At 61.2% G+C, this 16,066-nt stretch overlaps 2 protein-coding genes across 2 annotated transcripts; both read right to left on the minus strand.

The window, feature by feature from the left end:
- Positions 1-5,968: 5,968 nt before the first annotated feature.
- MTFP1 (mitochondrial fission process 1) lies at positions 5,969-8,463 on the minus strand. Its single transcript, XM_009557358.2, has 4 exons — positions 8,331-8,463; positions 6,975-7,102; positions 6,676-6,899; positions 5,969-6,189 (listed from the first exon to the last, which is right to left on the minus strand). Exons 1-4 carry the CDS (start codon positions 8,446-8,448, stop codon positions 6,114-6,116), a joined length of 546 nt encoding a protein of 181 aa, XP_009555653.2. The 5' UTR covers positions 8,449-8,463; the 3' UTR covers positions 5,969-6,113.
- Positions 8,464-8,869: 406 nt separating this feature from the next.
- SEC14L2 (SEC14 like lipid binding 2) lies at positions 8,870-15,020 on the minus strand. The gene is made up of 12 exons (XM_054082855.1): positions 14,876-15,020; positions 12,471-12,546; positions 12,342-12,385; positions 12,085-12,144; positions 11,815-12,003; positions 11,060-11,155; positions 10,724-10,784; positions 10,562-10,645; positions 10,292-10,398; positions 10,073-10,212; positions 9,814-9,983; positions 8,870-9,251 (listed from the first exon to the last, which is right to left on the minus strand). The coding sequence occupies exons 1-12, from the start codon at positions 14,927-14,929 to the stop codon at positions 9,100-9,102; spliced, it is 1,233 nt and encodes a 410-aa protein (XP_053938830.1). The 5' UTR covers positions 14,930-15,020; the 3' UTR covers positions 8,870-9,099.
- Positions 15,021-16,066: the final 1,046 nt, after the last annotated feature.

A 16,066-nucleotide genomic window follows, 5' to 3' on the forward strand; every position in this document is an offset into this window, starting at 1 on the left:
ACTCCCACAGTGTGCAGATGCCACCAGAAAGGTCTGCTGGTTTGTGAGGGACACCAGACTCGTGGAATAGTCATCACAGGTGACACAACTCACCAGTGCCACCAAGTCCCAGTGCTGCTGCTGGTGGGTGGCCCCAGGATTTGCACTAGGGCTTCTCCAGCCGAAGCAGCACCACCAGTGCCGATGTGGACACAAGCCCTGATGGCTACTCTGCAGCCACCGCTGGAGCCACCAACTCAACTGCTTGTGATGCTGCCTGTGGACACTGGGACAGAAGGGGACACAGATCTTAGGACACCTCCGTGAGGTCCATAGGTGTCTCCCATGACACGCTAAGGTCCCCTGCAGGGGCCAAATCCCACCCCAACCACTGCAGATAGAGAGAAGTTCCTTCTGAGGCAGGAGGTTGGGTGCACAGCCCATTTAGGGTAACATTCCCATGGGGATGTGCTCCTTGTCCCTCTTTTCTTGGACCACCAGGCTGACCCATGCAGAGGGGCTATGGTGGAGTTTTGAAGCCATCTGAGGTGGGCAGGACCTTCAAAAGGTCACTGTCCTGGCTGTGACCAAACTGTTGCTCCCATGCTGCCTGTCCTGAAGAGCAGCCGGCAGCGAGCCCCGGGCTGGGGAGCAGCAGCTCTGCGCTTGGCAGGAGTCCAGGAGCAGAAGGGAAGTCCTCCCACCAAAGCCACCCCATCCCAGCACCCAGCAGCCTCCTCCTACAGGCTTTTGTTGTTGATAAATGGAACCAAGGTGGGACTACAGGTCCAGAACCAGGTGGTGGTACTACAGCTGGGGCTGCAAACAGGACAATAATGGGTTAACGATGGTGCACTAGGGACCAGGTTAATGTGGGGTCATGCACGGGAGTATGACTGCGTGGTGGGATCAAAACTGTGGTGGGCTTAGGACCACGTGTAGGGCCATGATGTGGGACCAGGAACATTCATGGGACCAAGACTGAGTGGTGGGACCGGACTATATGGTGCAACTAGGACCAGGGCAAAGTGAGTGGACCAGAACCATGTTCAGGACCAAAACGACATGGTGGGACCAGCACCATACATGGGACCAGGACTGAGTGGTAGATGTGGCATCATCCTGTGGGACCTGGACCTTGTTCAGGACCAGAATCGTGTGCAGGATCAGACTGAGTGGTGGGACTGGGATTGTGTGATGGGATGGAAAGTTGGGACTGGGACTGAACAGTGGGTACAAGCCCTTGTGATGGGACCAAGATGGTTTGTAGGACCAGCCCCACGGTGATTGACTGCAGAGAAAGCCAAGTGAAGCCCTACGCTCAGCAGCACCAGCTGAGGCCCATTGACACCCAGCCCTGGTCTTTAAAAGCCCCCAGGTGCTCCTGAAGCTATTGCTTGGTGAGGATGGGGCTCTCCTGGTGCATCATGGTGGCTGGAGCTGTCCTGGGGGTAGCAGGTGAGTGAGGCTGTGACCTCTGGCTGCTTCCCCTCAATCCACCAACTGGTTGTACTGTGGGTGGTGGCACCCATGTCTGCATGCAGGAGGGTGGTGGGTGCCCCTCAGCTTTGCCCAGTGTTGGTTCCTAGTGCCCTCCTGGGTCTGCTGGTGCAGATTCTCTTGGTGGAGAGATCTCCTACAGTGCCCTTGGGCTGTGGAGTTGGAGAAGGGGGGGCTTACTGGGAGTTTCCAGGTCCCAGTGGGTCTGTAAGGACCTGGATTGGGCGGGGAGCTCAAGCCACTGGTGGGATACACGGCTGCTGGTGATAGTCTCCCATCCTATGAGCAGTTACTGGTCCATTCCCAGCCTGGCTGGGGGCTCTTGCATTTGGGGAGGGTTGTGGAGAGCCTTGTGGAGCATCTCCCCTTCCAGTACCCACCATCACAGTGGTTCCAGCCAGGGCTTTGTCACCAAGACCAGGGGAGGGCCTGACTGGAAGAGCAGGGGATGGAGGAGCCCCACAATGTGCTGGGCTCCTGGGTGCTCTCCCCTCCTTGTGTGTGGCACCACCTGCCCTCCGTGAGTCCCAGGGACACCTGAGGACCTGGATGTCCCCACTGTGCCTGGGATGTGCTACTCCAGCTGTTGCATGCTCAGCCCCACTGGCTAATCCTTCCTCTTGCTGTAGGAACCACCATAGCTCCAGCCCCTTCAGTGTCCTTCAGCCACACGGTGGTGGCTTCAATGGTGTCCTCAGCCATGGCAACAGGGTCTACAGCCCCAGCTCTTGCTGCTGCGACCATGCCAGGTGGGGCTCGTGCTCACCCCAGCTCTGAGGAGCCCGGCATGAACTTCACTTTGAGGCTCCTGAATGGTGAGTGTTCTGGGTCTTGTGTTGGCTGCCAGCTCTAGTGGAGGAGACCACAGCATGGATCCATCCAAGATCCCTGGGCTTGACCAGCAGCACCCAGTGCTTCCTACTGAGTGGTCTCAGCACTAGGTCCTACCAGGAGGAAGTGGCCATCCCTGCAGGACCATTTCTCCCTGTCTGGTAGAGGGTGTGGGGCTTTGAGTGGTGGTGCTGAGATGTTCCCCACTCAGTGCTTGACTCCATGATCAGCTTTTGGGGGGGGGTCTATTGTCCCTTGTCAGTCTGATAGGTGAAGTGGTCCCTCTCAGTTCCATGGGGAAGTGGGGACAGGGTGGGATGTCTAAGCAGGTGCTGTGGCTCTGGAGAACAGGCAGGGAAGCCAGACTGGGATGGCCGGGCCAGGGCAGCTCTTGATTTCCAGGGGCAGGAGGTGGGCTCTGAAATGTGGGACCTGCAGGAAGGCACTTGCCCTGAAGGAGTGGAGGCAACGACACCCATGGGTGGTGGTCTGGGATGTGTCCGGTGTCTCCATCTGTGGTGAGACAGGCTTGGAGATGTCGCATTGAGCCCACCCTCCCTTCTCCTTCAGGTGACCCCAGTGCCACGAAGAAGCTGCTGGTGCTCAGCCCCGGCTCTTTCATCCGCCTGGAGGCCAGGGTTGACTTCAGTCCTAACATCTCCCTCAAGATCTATGTGGACCAGTGCTACAGGACCAGCTCAGACCAACTGAGGCACTCCAGGAGGGTCTCCATGGTGGTGAACAGCCGTGGGTCAGTGTCCGTGGGAGTGGGGTGGGAGGTAGGAGCACCCTGAGGTCCTGCAAGACCCGCTGATGGGAGGGATATCCAAGGTCTGGCGACAGCCTAGGAATGTGTCAGTGTTGCTCTCCTGCCTTAGGTGCCTGCATGGGCAGAAGCTGGAGAGCGTGTCCATCCATCACCAGAGAGGGGCATCTTCTCTCCAGCTCACCATCACGGCTCCTCTGCTGGAGAAGGAGAAGGAGGAGGAGAAGGTGAGGCTGGGTGATGCCCTTGGCAGTGAGATATGGGGCCTGCTGGCAATGACCTGGGGCTCCTGAAGCACCATCCCTCCAAAAGCATCCTGCTCCAGGATGGGCAGGAGGAGAGCGGAGTCCCCAGGAAGGATACAGAGGTGACGTGTCATTTCTGGGGCTGGTGTCTCTACAGATCTACGTGCACTGCCTGCTGACGGCGTGGGGCCCCACCAGCAACCGGGGACATGCTTCCAGGTTCTGCTTCTACAGTCAAGCCACGGCCAGGTAAGTTTGGCCTCACCATGGGCTCCCTGATGGTGCCCCAGAACTTAAGGAAAGGATTGTCCTCCTGGATTTGCGTTGGTGAGGCCACACCTCAAATCTTGGGTTCAGCTTTGGGCCCCTCGCTAAAAGAAGGACACTGAGGATCTGGAGCGTGTCGGGAGAAGGGAACGATGCTGGGGAAGGGTCTGGAGAAGGGGGATTCTGGGAGTGGCTGAGGGCCCTGGGGCTGTTTAGCCTGGAGAAGAGGAGGCTGAGGGGAGACCTCATCGCTCTCTGCAGCTCCTGGAAAGGAGGATGTGGTGAGTGGGCTGCTGGGCTCTTCTCTCAAAGAAGAAGTGATGGAACAAGAGGGAATCGCCTCAAGTTGCAGCAGGGCAGGTTTAGATTGGATATTGGGGAAAAATGTTTTTACTGAGAGAGTGGTGAAGCCCTGGCAGAGGCTGCCCAGGGCAGTGGGGGAGTCTCCATCCCTGGAGGGGTTCAAGAAGCGTGTGGGTGTGGCACTCGGGGACATGGTTTGGCAGGCACAGTGGGGCTGGGCTGATGTTTGGACTGGATGAACTTAAAAGGCTTTTCCAGTCTCAATGCTTCTGTGATCCTAAGGTCACCTCAGCCTCCACAGACGCTGGTGAGGGTCAGGCAGCTCCAACAGGAGGGCTGCTGGTCCCTGAAACCCCACCAGCACCAGCCTGTTCTGGTCCTGGGTGATATTCCAGGATTCTATGACCTGAGCCACCCATGGGTGCTTTGGGAGCAGAAGGTACTTGGCAAGCACACCCATCTGGGGCACCAAGCCACGCCACCGTGTTATGGAAACCACCTCTTCTCCTGCAATAGCCCCGTGGCATCACCACAAGTCCCACCTCCCTCTGGGTGCTGGTGAATTGGGGAGGTGCTTGGTGTCACCTGGTAGACATCTGCTGGGGTGGCTGAGACCTGCAGGGCTGGAAGGACCTGATGGCATGGCATCATGCGAGAATTGGGATGGAAGATGGGGACCTCCCAGCTCTGTGCTCTCCTTCCAGCTGGCAGAATGCAGAGAACCCTTCTCGGAGCGCCCTGTGCCGCTGCTGTGACACTGGCTGTCCCCCTAGTGACACCCTCCCTGGAGAGCTGCCAGGTACCAGGGTTGGGCTGTGGTGGCCCCATGTGGATTTGGGATCTTGGGGGCTTCCTGGGGCTGGGATGAGTTGTATAAGCCTTGTCCTCCCCCAGGGCTCCCTGGAGAGAGGATGCCCCACTGGGAGACAGTCGGACCATTGTTGGTGCAGAAGGAGAAGGTGCCATGGTATGAAGGTGAGGGGACAACCCCAATACCACCACCCCATAGCCCCAAACCCACTACTTCGGGTGCCAAAGCCAACACTGACCCCCATTTTGGTGTTTTTCATTGTTGTCCCCAGCGCCGTGCCACACGGTGAAGAGGTTCCTGCTGGCTGGCCTGGCCCTGGTGGGCAGCGCCCTGGTGGCAGCCACCTTGGTTGGGAGTCTCCTGGGGTTGGCCTTGGCCATCTGGCGCATGGGTGGGCACCGGCAGGGACAGCGGCACCGCAGGCAACAGCCTCCCTTCCATGCTGAGCTGAGGAGCGTGGTGGGAGCCCTGGTCCTCAGGGAGCAGGAGAAACGTGGCGAGGAGGGGCCAGGCTACCGCAGCCTGGTACAGAGCGTGGTATGAGCTGCTGAACCACTTCTTCCCCAATAAAGGTTGGATTTCTTTGCTATGAAGCTTCTCCTGGTGGTACCATGTGGATTCCACCACAGGCTGGAGATTGCCACTGTACTATCCTGGTGGTATCCAGGAGCGCGGCAGCACGTCTTGGCTGGGGCAGTTGGTGTTCCTCGAGGCACCACTAAAGATCTCGGAGATGGGGGCAGGTCCTTGAGGCCAGACCCAGGGATGGGCCATGAGGCTGGTAGGGGTTGTGGAGGGATGGAGCGGTTGCAGGTCAGACCTTGGTGTGCTGATGGGGTGATCGGGGCTGCTCTGGGCATGAAGGGACTCCCCATCCCAAGATGGAGATCATGGAATGGTTTGGGTTGGAAGTACCTTAAAGCTCATCCAGTCCCACACCCTTGCCGTGGGCAGGGACACCTCCCACTGGATCAGGGGCTCCAAGCCCCATCCAACCTGGCCTGGAACACCTCCAGGGATGGGGCAGCCACCACTGCTCTGGGCAACCTGGGCCAGGGCCTCCCCACCCTCACAGCAAAACATTTCTTCCTAAGATCTCATCTCCATCTCCCCTCTTTCAGCTCAAATCTGTTCCCCCTTCTAACAAGATAATGCCCAGAGGGTGCAGAGACAAGGCCTGGGACCCAGATGGCCCCCAGGAGGGGACACACCAGCCCTGCCACCACCGCTGTCCCTGAGCATGGACCAACACAGGGTCAGCCTTGAAATGGTTTATTAGGACCAGCCATGGGGGCAAAGTGGCCGCTCCAGGGCCACCACTGGTAGGAGGGTTCACAGTCGCTGGGTCACAGTAGAAGGGTCACAGCACCCCGAGGGCAGCCGCATGCCTCAGTTTCCCCCAAATGGGGGCTCAGTGTGGGGCCGGAGGCTCTCCTGGTGCCCCATAGAGCTTGCGGAGGCTGGAGTCCATCAAGAAATCCACTGTCCTGTGGGGAGAAAGGGGGTCCCAGAGGGTTATTGAAGCTATACTGAGGTTGGGGGGCTCATGGGGCTGTCCTTAACCCCTGAGGACCCTGTCCCTGATGTCACCGAGGCCCCCAGCCCTGCCAGAACCAGACTGCTAATCCCCAGCTCAACGCCTGCTCCTGCTAATCCTTATCCCTGTGCTTGCGGGGCTGTGGCCTGGCTGGACCCTGGCAAAGCCCCTGGGAGGCGGGAAGCCTCCTCCCCCCCCTCAGCAAAGCCCCTCTTGGGTGGGGGGAGGACCCCCATACCACCGAATTCCTTCTGGGCTGAGGACCCTCCCTGTTTTGGGGACCCATCAGCAGATCTCTTCTGGGTTGGGAACCCCTATGTGGGATGGAGCCCCCCCTCAAAAGTCCCCTCTGGGTTGGAGACCCTGAATTCCCCTCTGGCAAAGCCCCTCCTGGGCCCAGTTCCTGGGGGGGGGAGCAGGGCCGGGGTCCCCGTACCGGTCAATGGGGGTGATGATGACGGGGATGGCCGCCAGCCCCAGGGCGGTGGTGGCCCAGCGGCGCAGGGGCAGTGGCCAGCGGGTGAGGGTGCCCAGCAGGGCCAGCGAGGCGGCGCACAGCCGGTTGATGGTGAAGCCCGGGATGGCCACCGAGGCCAGGCTCTGCCACACGAACGTGTCCACCACCGCCACCCCGACGCGTGCTGTGTCCTGTGGGTGAGCCTGGAGACGGGGACAGGGGGGTCAGTGGGGTGAAGGGAGGGAGCTGGAGGTGGGGGGGGACAGGGTGGCACTCACCGTGGCAGCTCGCCGGCCCTTGTCGATGGCATCGGCGGTCACGTAGGCGGTGGCCACGCCATAACTGGCCCAAACCACAGGTACCGGCACCAGCGAGCGGAACGACTCGCCCACCTCATTGGCATAACCTGGGGTGGGGGGTGTCAGTGGGGCTGTGGATCCACCGTGTCCCCCTCAGGGCATCCCTGTGTCCTCTTAGTTGTACTTATGTCCACCCAGTGCATCCCTCTGTCCCCCCACAGTGCATCCCCCTGATCCTCCTGGTGTCCCCTAACCTCAAGGTGTCCCTATGTCCCTCCCCAAGGACATCCCTTGCCACCGGGAGCAGGGATGGATCCTGCGTGGGGGTTTCAGAGCAGCCGGGTCATCTTGGACCCGTGTGACGCTGGGACAGCGGCTGGTGCCGGTACCTGGTGTGAGTGTGTGGTGCCAGCACAACGTCCAGACCCGGTGCTGGTGTGTGCTGTACAGTGCTGGCATCCGGCGTCATTGCTGGGTGCCAGTACACAGTACTGGTACCTGTGACCCACCAGTACCCATACCCAGGGCCATGCCCAGTATCGGGTGCTGTGCCCGGTGCTGAGACCCCTGCCCGGTGCCTGTGCCCATTACTCTGTGTCAGTGTCTGGTGTCAGATCCCGGTACTTGTGCCCACTGCCCCGTAATCGTGCCCATTGCTTGGTGCTCAGGGACCGGTGACGGTACCTGGTGTCAGATCCCAGTACCCGGTATTCTGCTCCTTGCTCTGTGTTAGTGCATGGTAATCGTGCCCATTGCTTGGTGCCCACTGCCTGGTGCCCATTGCACGGTTACGGTACCGGGTGTCAGTGCCCGGTATTTGTGCCCCTTGCTCTGTGTCAGTGCCCGGTACCCGTGCCCATTGCCCGGTATCAGATCCCAATACTCGTGCCCCTTGCTCTGTGTCGATGCCCGGTAATCGTGCCCATTGCTCGGTGCCCGTTGCTCTGTGTCAGTGTCCGGTACCCAGTGTCAGTGCCCATACCCAGTGTCAGATCCCGGTGCTCATGCCCCTCACTCTGCATCAGTGCCCGGTACCCGGTGCCTGTGCCCGTGGTCAGTGTTCCTCGCTCTGTGTCAGTGCCCGTGCCCAGTGTCAGATCCCGGTGCTCACACGCCTTGCTCTGCATCAGTGCCCGGTGCCCGTGCCCGGTGTTAGTGCCTGCTGCTCCGGGTCAGTGCCCGGTACCCGGTGCCCGTGGTCAGTGTCCCTCGCTCTGGGTCAGTGCCCGGTGTCAGATCCCGGTGCTCATGCCCCTTGCTCTGCATCAGTGCCCGGTGCCCGTGCCCGGTGTCAGTGTCCCTCGCTCTGTGTCAGTGCCCGGTGCCGGCTCTCACCCAGGTAGCGCACCCACGTGTCCCGGTAGAGGTCAGGCTCCGCCGCCCCCATGGCGCGCACCCGCTTCAAGCCACGCCCCTGGCTCCGCCCCCTGCCCAAGCCCCGCCCCCCGCGCATTCCGCCCGGCTCAGACATGGCGGGGACGAAGGCACCACGTGATCCCGGGGGCGGAAGTGGTGGGCGCGGGGTGGGGTGGGGGGGGCAGGAGGAGCCGGATGTGGGGTTGGAGGAGCCAGTTGTGGGGCTGGAGAGGCAGGAGGAGGTGGTTATGGGGCGAGGGGAGACAGTTAGAGGGCTGGGGGGACAAGAGCAGCCAGTTATGGGGCTGGAGGGATAGGTTATGGGGCTGAAGGGGGCAGGAGGAGGGTGTGGTTATGGGGCCAGTTATGGAGTTATGGGGCTGGGGGTGCAGGAGCAGTCGGTTATGGGGCTGAAGAGGCAGGAGGAGCTGGTTATGGGGCCACTTACAGGTCTGCAGCAGCGGGGGCCAGTTATGGGGCTGAGACAGGTTGGATATGGGGTCGGGTGAACAGGAAGGGCTAATTTGGGGGCTGGTTATGGGGCTGGGAGACACAAACTAGAGGAGGCCCCGCTCTGTCCATTCCTTCCATTCCTTTACTCCCCCGCTCCATGCTGCAGCAGGGGGTGCAGGACCCACATAAGGCACACAGAGGGGGAACCCTGGCCCTTGGCCCCCTTTCTCCACCCTTGGAGCATGAGGATGCCGCCTGCCCAGCCGTAGGGTCCCCACAGAGTTGGGGGGCAGCGCTAGGGGCTGTGGTTGGGGGTCCCCTCGCCGGTCCTGTCCCCCAGTGCCTGGATCTGCTGAGCGGAGGTGGTGTCAGGCAGCAGCACCTCCACGCTGTAGCTCACCTTCTTGGCATGCAGGTAGCTGTAGGTGTTGTCGAAGCGCAGGACATCTGCGGGAAGGAGGAGGACCTCAGGGATCCGGGGAGGTCATAGAATCATGGAATGGTTCGGGTTGGAAGGGACCTCAAAGCCCATCGAGTTCCACCCCCCTGCCATGGGCAGGGACACCTCCCACTGCATCCAGTTGCTCCAAGGCCTATCCAGCCTGGCCTTGAACCCCTCCAGGGATGGGGCAGCCACCACTGCTCTGGGCAACCTGGGCCAGGGCCTCCCCACCCTCATTATGAAGAATTTCATCCTAATGTCCAGTCTAAATCTTTCCCCTTCCAATTTAAAGCCATTCCTCCTCATCCCATCACTCTATGTCGTTGTAAGAAGCTCCTCCCCAGCTTTTCTAAAGACCCTTTCAGGACTGGAAGCTGCTCTAAGGTCTCCTCAGAGCCTTCTCCAGGCTGAACAAGCCCAACTGTCTCAGCCTGTCCTTGTACAGGAGGTGCTCTAGCCCTCAGATCATCTCCGCGGCCTCCTCTGGACCTGCTCCAACACCTCCATATTCTTCTTAGGTGCCCCAGGTGCCTCCCAGCACCCCATGGAATCCAGGGGGGCACTCACAGATGCCGGGTGTGGAGCAGGTGAGGGAGCCGTCCTCAGGCACCATGTGGGCATTGTAGCGTTGGTTAGGGTACACCTCAGTCATGTCGCCCGCCCGTTGGCGCTCCCCAACTTTGGTCTTCAGGTACACCCCAAAGCCCACATCAGCCCCTTCCGACCTGAATTGCCACCTGGATGGAAAGAACCAGGGAAGAAGGGCTGGGGACACCTACCTTTGTCACCTGTCCCCTCCCACCATCGTCTGGAGTCCCCTCCTCACCTGAGGACGCAGCCGGGGAAGAGGATCTCGTACTCAACTTGGTGAGACGAGCCACGGTTGACCACCACAGTGTGCTCATACTGCTGCGTCAGCTGGTCCCGCACATAGTAGTGCTGGGGCACGTCCCCTCCGTAGTTGATCTGGAAGGGGATGGAAATGGATGTGGGTATGGGGGGACACCTCGTGCACTCCCTGAGAATGTGGAGGGGCTTCTCCTACCTTGCTGGAGCACTTGGGGTCACCGTTGGGGTCCGTCAGGGTGCCCCCATACTCCACGGGGATCTGCGCAGGGTCAATGTGCTGCTGCAGAACCTCCTTCCAGTTGGCTGGAGGGTGGAGGACAGCGGGTTTGGGGTACCATGACCCATGCAGGGAGTCCCCAGGGTTGGGGTCTCATCCCTGGGCAGGATGAAAGCAGAAGGGAGACGTGGAGCCCCGTTTTTGGGTTCCACCACAAGGGGAACACCCCGGGGAGGGATTGGGACTCACATCCCAGCACCACGACCTTCTTGCGGGTGTCTTCGCTCAGGAAGTGCTTGACAAGGTTGTAGGCCACTGGGAAGATCCTGGGGGCTATGGGTGGAGGGGAGATGTTAGGGTGGGGGTCAGCACTCGGATGGGGTGGGGTTGGGACCCCCGGGCTGAACTCACCCTTCACAATAAAGAGGTGCTTGAGGGACTCGGGGTAATTCTCCTCGAACATGGTCAGGAGCTGCGGGTTGAGGAGAGCGCCAGGTCATCCCCCATCCCACGTACCCACCAAGGCATGGGTAAGCATGGTGCGGTGCAGGCCAGGAGCCCCCACCCCAAAATGCTGGGGGCAGGGAAGTGCAGGACACCCACAGGGACCTGCTCTTGCATCATCCCTCAGGGCCATGAGTCAACCCGGATCCCTACGTCACCACATCACAATCCACGTGTCACGTTGCAACCGAGGACGGCCGCCGTCCCCGTCCAAAGAAGGGGGTCCAGCAGGGAGGCCCTCACCTCTGAGTATGTGTCCACAGCTGGCTTCCAGAGGTGCTTCAAGCTCAGGCCCTCACAGTCATAGACCATCATCACCATCTCGATCTTCTTGCCCAACTGAGACAGGAGGATGATGGGGCTCAGGCAGCGCCTGGCACTGGTGGGGACCCACAGAAGGGGGGCTCCTGGCCAGCTCCAGGGACAAGGTGGTCCTCGATGGGCTGGTCCACCTAGCCAGGGCCTCCCCCCAAGTGCTGGCATGGGGAGAAGGGGCATAGGGGCTGGTGTGGCTGCTGGGACCGGGACACAGGCTGGGGGATGGTGGGGACGTGGGGTGGGCTGGGGGGGATGGACAGGACTTGGACTTAGGGGGCTGGAGAGGACATTGGATGGTGGGGAGGACATTGGGAGTTGGGGACAGACCAGACATGGACTCAAGTGTTGAGGGTTGACAGGACATGGACTTCAGGGCTGGGGAGAATAACAAGTAGTAGGGATGGACCAGACGTGGACTTATAGGGCTGGGAATTACCTTGGGCAGTGGGGATGGACAGGACACTGGGTGGTGGGGATGGACCAGACATGGACTTAGGGGGTGAGGAGGACATTGAGTGGTGGGGACAGACCAGATATGGACCTACAGAGCTGTCATGGACATGACCTTGTGGCACTGGTGGGGCCATGGATTGGTGGTGACAGTGGAGATACAGACTGGTGGGGCTGGCAGGGCACGGGCAGACAGGGTGTGAGCAGGGTGTGGGTAGGCGAGCGCCCACCTTCTGGCTCTGCTTCTCGCACTCATGCCGTAGCACCTCGCAGTCGCGGAACTTGTTCTTCAGCAGGTCCTGCTTGGAGGCGGAGAAGAGCAGCCCCTTGGCATCCAACGGGCCGATGATCTCATACCAGACCGGGCTGCCCTCCCGGTCATAGCCACACATTCCCCCAGACATGTACTTCCGGATCACCTACAGAGCACAGGGCATTCAGGGGGACCCAGGAAGGACCGTCCCCTTTGGGGACACCCACCATGGGCTGGGGTCACCCACCTCCGGGGGCTCCCAGGCGATGATGTTGTCAGCGTCCATGTGTTTCCGGACCTCAACATGCTGCGAGGAGCGGACAGAGCGAGGCGGGGTGAGGAGATTTGGGGACTCCCAGTCCCATGGGATGGGGTGCACCTCGTGGTGAGGTCACCTCCGTTGGGAGAGAGGGGCTAGGGTGGTGACCAAGGGCGTGTTGTCCCATCTGCAGGTGACAACTAGCAGCGTGGGGAGTCCCTCCAGAAAGCAGGGTGCTCTCTCACCTTGCGGAGCATCGCCTCTGACTTGGGCAGGTCGAAGCAGCGTGCTAGAAGAGAGCAGAGAGCTCAGCCCCGGGGTCCCCCGGGGTCCCCCCCTGCCCCACCCCACCATGTCCCCCACCCTGGGGTTACCTCGCAGCCATTTCAGGAGGAAATAGTCATCCTGGGAGGGCAGGGAGGGCAGCACATCCTGCAGGTTCTCCCGAAACTGGGGGGACACAAAGGAGCGTTGGTGGCGGGGGAAGTGGGGACCAGCAAAGCCAGAGCCCCAGGCGTGCAGGTTTGTCCCCCCGCAAAAAAAGTCGAAGCCAGGACTCTTTTGGAGGAGCTAAGGGACAGCCCTGACCCCATTCCTGGCACCCTGGGGACAAGCAGCCAGTGTCCGCTGCCCCCCTGGCAGGACACCATCCCCAGGCCAGCTGCCAAGCGCCCATGTCCCCAAACCGGTCCCCTTGCACAAGGGTGCGAGTGGGGACTGCCACCGCCCGGCTCCCCAGGGACGTCACATTGGCCACCATTGCCCCATGGGGACCAGCCAGATAGGTTTCCTCCCACCATCGCTGGTGGCATCCATGTCCCCCTGCGCCAGTGCCACCCCAGTAGGCAGGAGGGCGCTGAAACAGGGAGGGGTGGGATGCTGGGGCACCCTTGTCCTGTGGGGACCAGCAGGACTGGTTCCCCCCCCAACATTACCAGTGACATCCTACAGGATGGAGCTACCCACCACATGTCCCCCTGCTCCAGTGTCACCCCAGTCGGCAGGAGGGTGCCAAAATGGGGGGTTTGAGGCACCCTCACCCCACGGGGACCAGCTAGACTGGTCCCCCCTCACCATCACCAGTGGCATCCTATGGGATGAAGCTGCTCACCATGTGTCTCCCTGCTCCAGTGCCACCCCAGTGGGCAGGAGGATGCCAAAATGGGGGGTTTAAGGGTGCTGGGGCACCCTCACCCCATAGGGACCAGCTGGACTGGTCCCCCCTGCCATCACTGGTGACATCCTTCAGGATGGAGCTGCTCCCTGTGCGTCCCCCTGCTCCGGTGTAACCCCAGTGGGGTGCCAGGCACCCTCACCCCACAGGAACAAGCTGGACCAGTGTCCCCCCCACCATCACCAGTGGCATCCTATGGGATGGAGCTCCTCACTGCGTGTCTCCCTGCTCTGGTGCCACCTCAGTGGGCAGGAGGGTGCCAAAATGAGGAGTTTGGGGGTGTCGGGGCACCCTCACCCCATGGGGACCAGCTGAAATGGTCTCCCCTGCCGTTACTGGTGATAGCCTTTGGGACGGAGCTGCTCTGTGCATGTCCTTCTGCTCCGGTGCCACCCCGGTGGGCAGGACGGTGCCAAAACAGGGGGGTCTGGGGTGCTGGGGCACCCTTGGCACACATCCCCGCTTGCCCCAGCCAGACTGTGGCCCAAATCTCCGTACCAGCCTGGGACCTCGCCTTAATGAGGCTGATTAGATTATCTCCCGCTGAATTTAGGTGTAACTAAACCCAGGATTAGCTTCTTCACCCGAAGAAAAACAACCTGCCGATCAACGGGTTTCACAGCTCACCCTTCTCACCCACCCACAGCCGTAGTGGTACCGGGAAGGTTTCGGCTCCGTGCCCACCAGCCCGCGGGGTCATTGCCCTCCGCTGGAGTTTGGTTGGGTTGGAAGGGCAACGATAAGATAAATTTGCTGGCGTTGCAGGGTGGAATAAGCCGGGATCAAGCCTGGCAGCTTGGCGAGGTGACGGTGACAGAGGTGGCCTTGGCCACCGTGGTGGGGTGGGTGGCACGGGGACCAGCACCACTGCGGTTGGGCATCCTCGGTCCGGGAGGGGGGGAGTGTTTCCTAGCCACCAGACAGGGGGAACAAACTGGTACCCAGTTTCAGGGAGCCTCCAGCTGCCGAGATCCCCATTTCCACCCGGGATGGGGCTTCTCCAGCTGGCAGAGCCACGCAGGGGTCAGCTCGGGGGTTTAGGCTCTGGGAGCCCCCGGGGACCAGGATTGTGGGCAGTGCCCGGGGGTCTGGGCTCTGGGGCCGGGATTTGGGGTGATGCCTGGGGGTTTGGGCTCTGGGACCAGGATTTGGGGCAATGTCCAGGGGTTTGGACTCTGGGACCAGGATTTGGGGTGATGCCCGGGGGTTTGGGCTCTGGGACCCGGATTTGGAGTGATGCCCGAGGGTTTGGACTCTGGGACCGGGATTTGGGGTGATGCCCGGGGGTTTGGGCTCTGGGACCGGGATTTGGGGTAATGCCCGGGGATTTGAGCTCCAGGATACCCCCGGGACCGGGATTTGGGGTGATGTTCGGGGTTTTGGGCTCCGGGACCGGGAGATGGCGCGATGCCTGGGAGTTTGGGCTCTGCGAGCTCCCGGGAACCGGGAGCTGAGGGTGATGTTCGGGGTTTTAGGGGCCGGGAGCACCCAGGATCGGGAGCCGGGGGCGATGCCCGGGGCTTTGGACTCCGGGAGTGATGCCCATCACCGCGGAGGCAGCCCCGGTCCCCCCCGCAGCATCCTCGGCCGCCGGTGCCGGCTCACCTGGGCCAGCGCCTCCGCCTGCCGCGGGCTCAGGTCCCCGACGCGGCCGCTCATGGTGCCGGGGCCGCGGCGGCTCTGCCGGGCGCGGAGGTGGTGGCTTGGGGGGAAACCACAGCCACGCCCCCCGCCATTGGGCCGCGCCGGTCTGGCCACGCCCACAGCTTTGGTCTGTGCCGGCTTGGGCACGCCCACAGCGAGCGGTCGACGCCCTGTCTGGCCACGCCCAGCGGGGTTATTTGACCACGCCCCCTCCCACAACTCCCACAGCGATTGGTCCGCGCTCTCCTTGACCACGCCCACCCACCAAGGGTCCTCGTCTATGTGGCTCCGCCCTTCCACCCACGCCCACAATGATTGGTCAGTGCTCTGTTTGGCCACGCCCACCACTGCTGGGCCTTACCTGTCTGGCCACGCCCCCCTCGCCCACAGCCCTCGGTCTGGCCCCGCCCTCCCCGGCCTTGGACCGTGTCCGCCCCGCCCACCCGGCCTTGGACCCCGGCCCCGGGCACCGCCCAGGGAGCCCAACGTGGGGGGTACTGGCCAGGGACAGCCGCACGGGCTCTCAGGCACCCCAGGAGGGGACAGGTGTCCCACACAGCCACCTGCGAGCCATGGATGTCCCAGGGAACCATACATGTCCCATGAAACAATGGAAGTCCCATTAAGTCATATGTGTCCCATGGATGTCCCATGCAACCATAGATGTCCCAGGGAGGCATGGATGTCCCATAAAGTCATACATCACCCATGAAGCCATCTGTGACCCATGCCCTTATGGTTATCCCATGGAGCCACTGATGTCCCATGAAGCCGTACATGTCCCATGGAGTCATACATGTCCCATGGAAGTCCCATGGAACCATGGATGTCCCATGGAACCATAAGCATCCCATGGAACTGTGGATGTCCAATAAAGTCATACATATCCCATGAAGCCATCTGTGTCCTATGCCCCTACGGATGTCCCATGGAGCCATGTGTGCCCCATGAATCCATGGATGTCCCTTTGTTGCCATGTAGAACCACTATCCGGTGGAACCACTGAAGTTGGGTGAAGCCATATGTGTCCCATGGAGTCATGGATGCCCCGTTGAACAATGGAAGTCCCACGGAGCCATGGAAATCCCATGGAGCCATACATGTTCCTTGGAGCCATAGATGTCCCATGAAGCCATAAGTGTCCCATGGAAC

Source organism: Cuculus canorus, chromosome 17 (assembly GCF_017976375.1).
Source record: "Cuculus canorus isolate bCucCan1 chromosome 17, bCucCan1.pri, whole genome shotgun sequence".
NCBI lineage: Eukaryota > Metazoa > Chordata > Aves > Cuculiformes > Cuculidae > Cuculus > Cuculus canorus.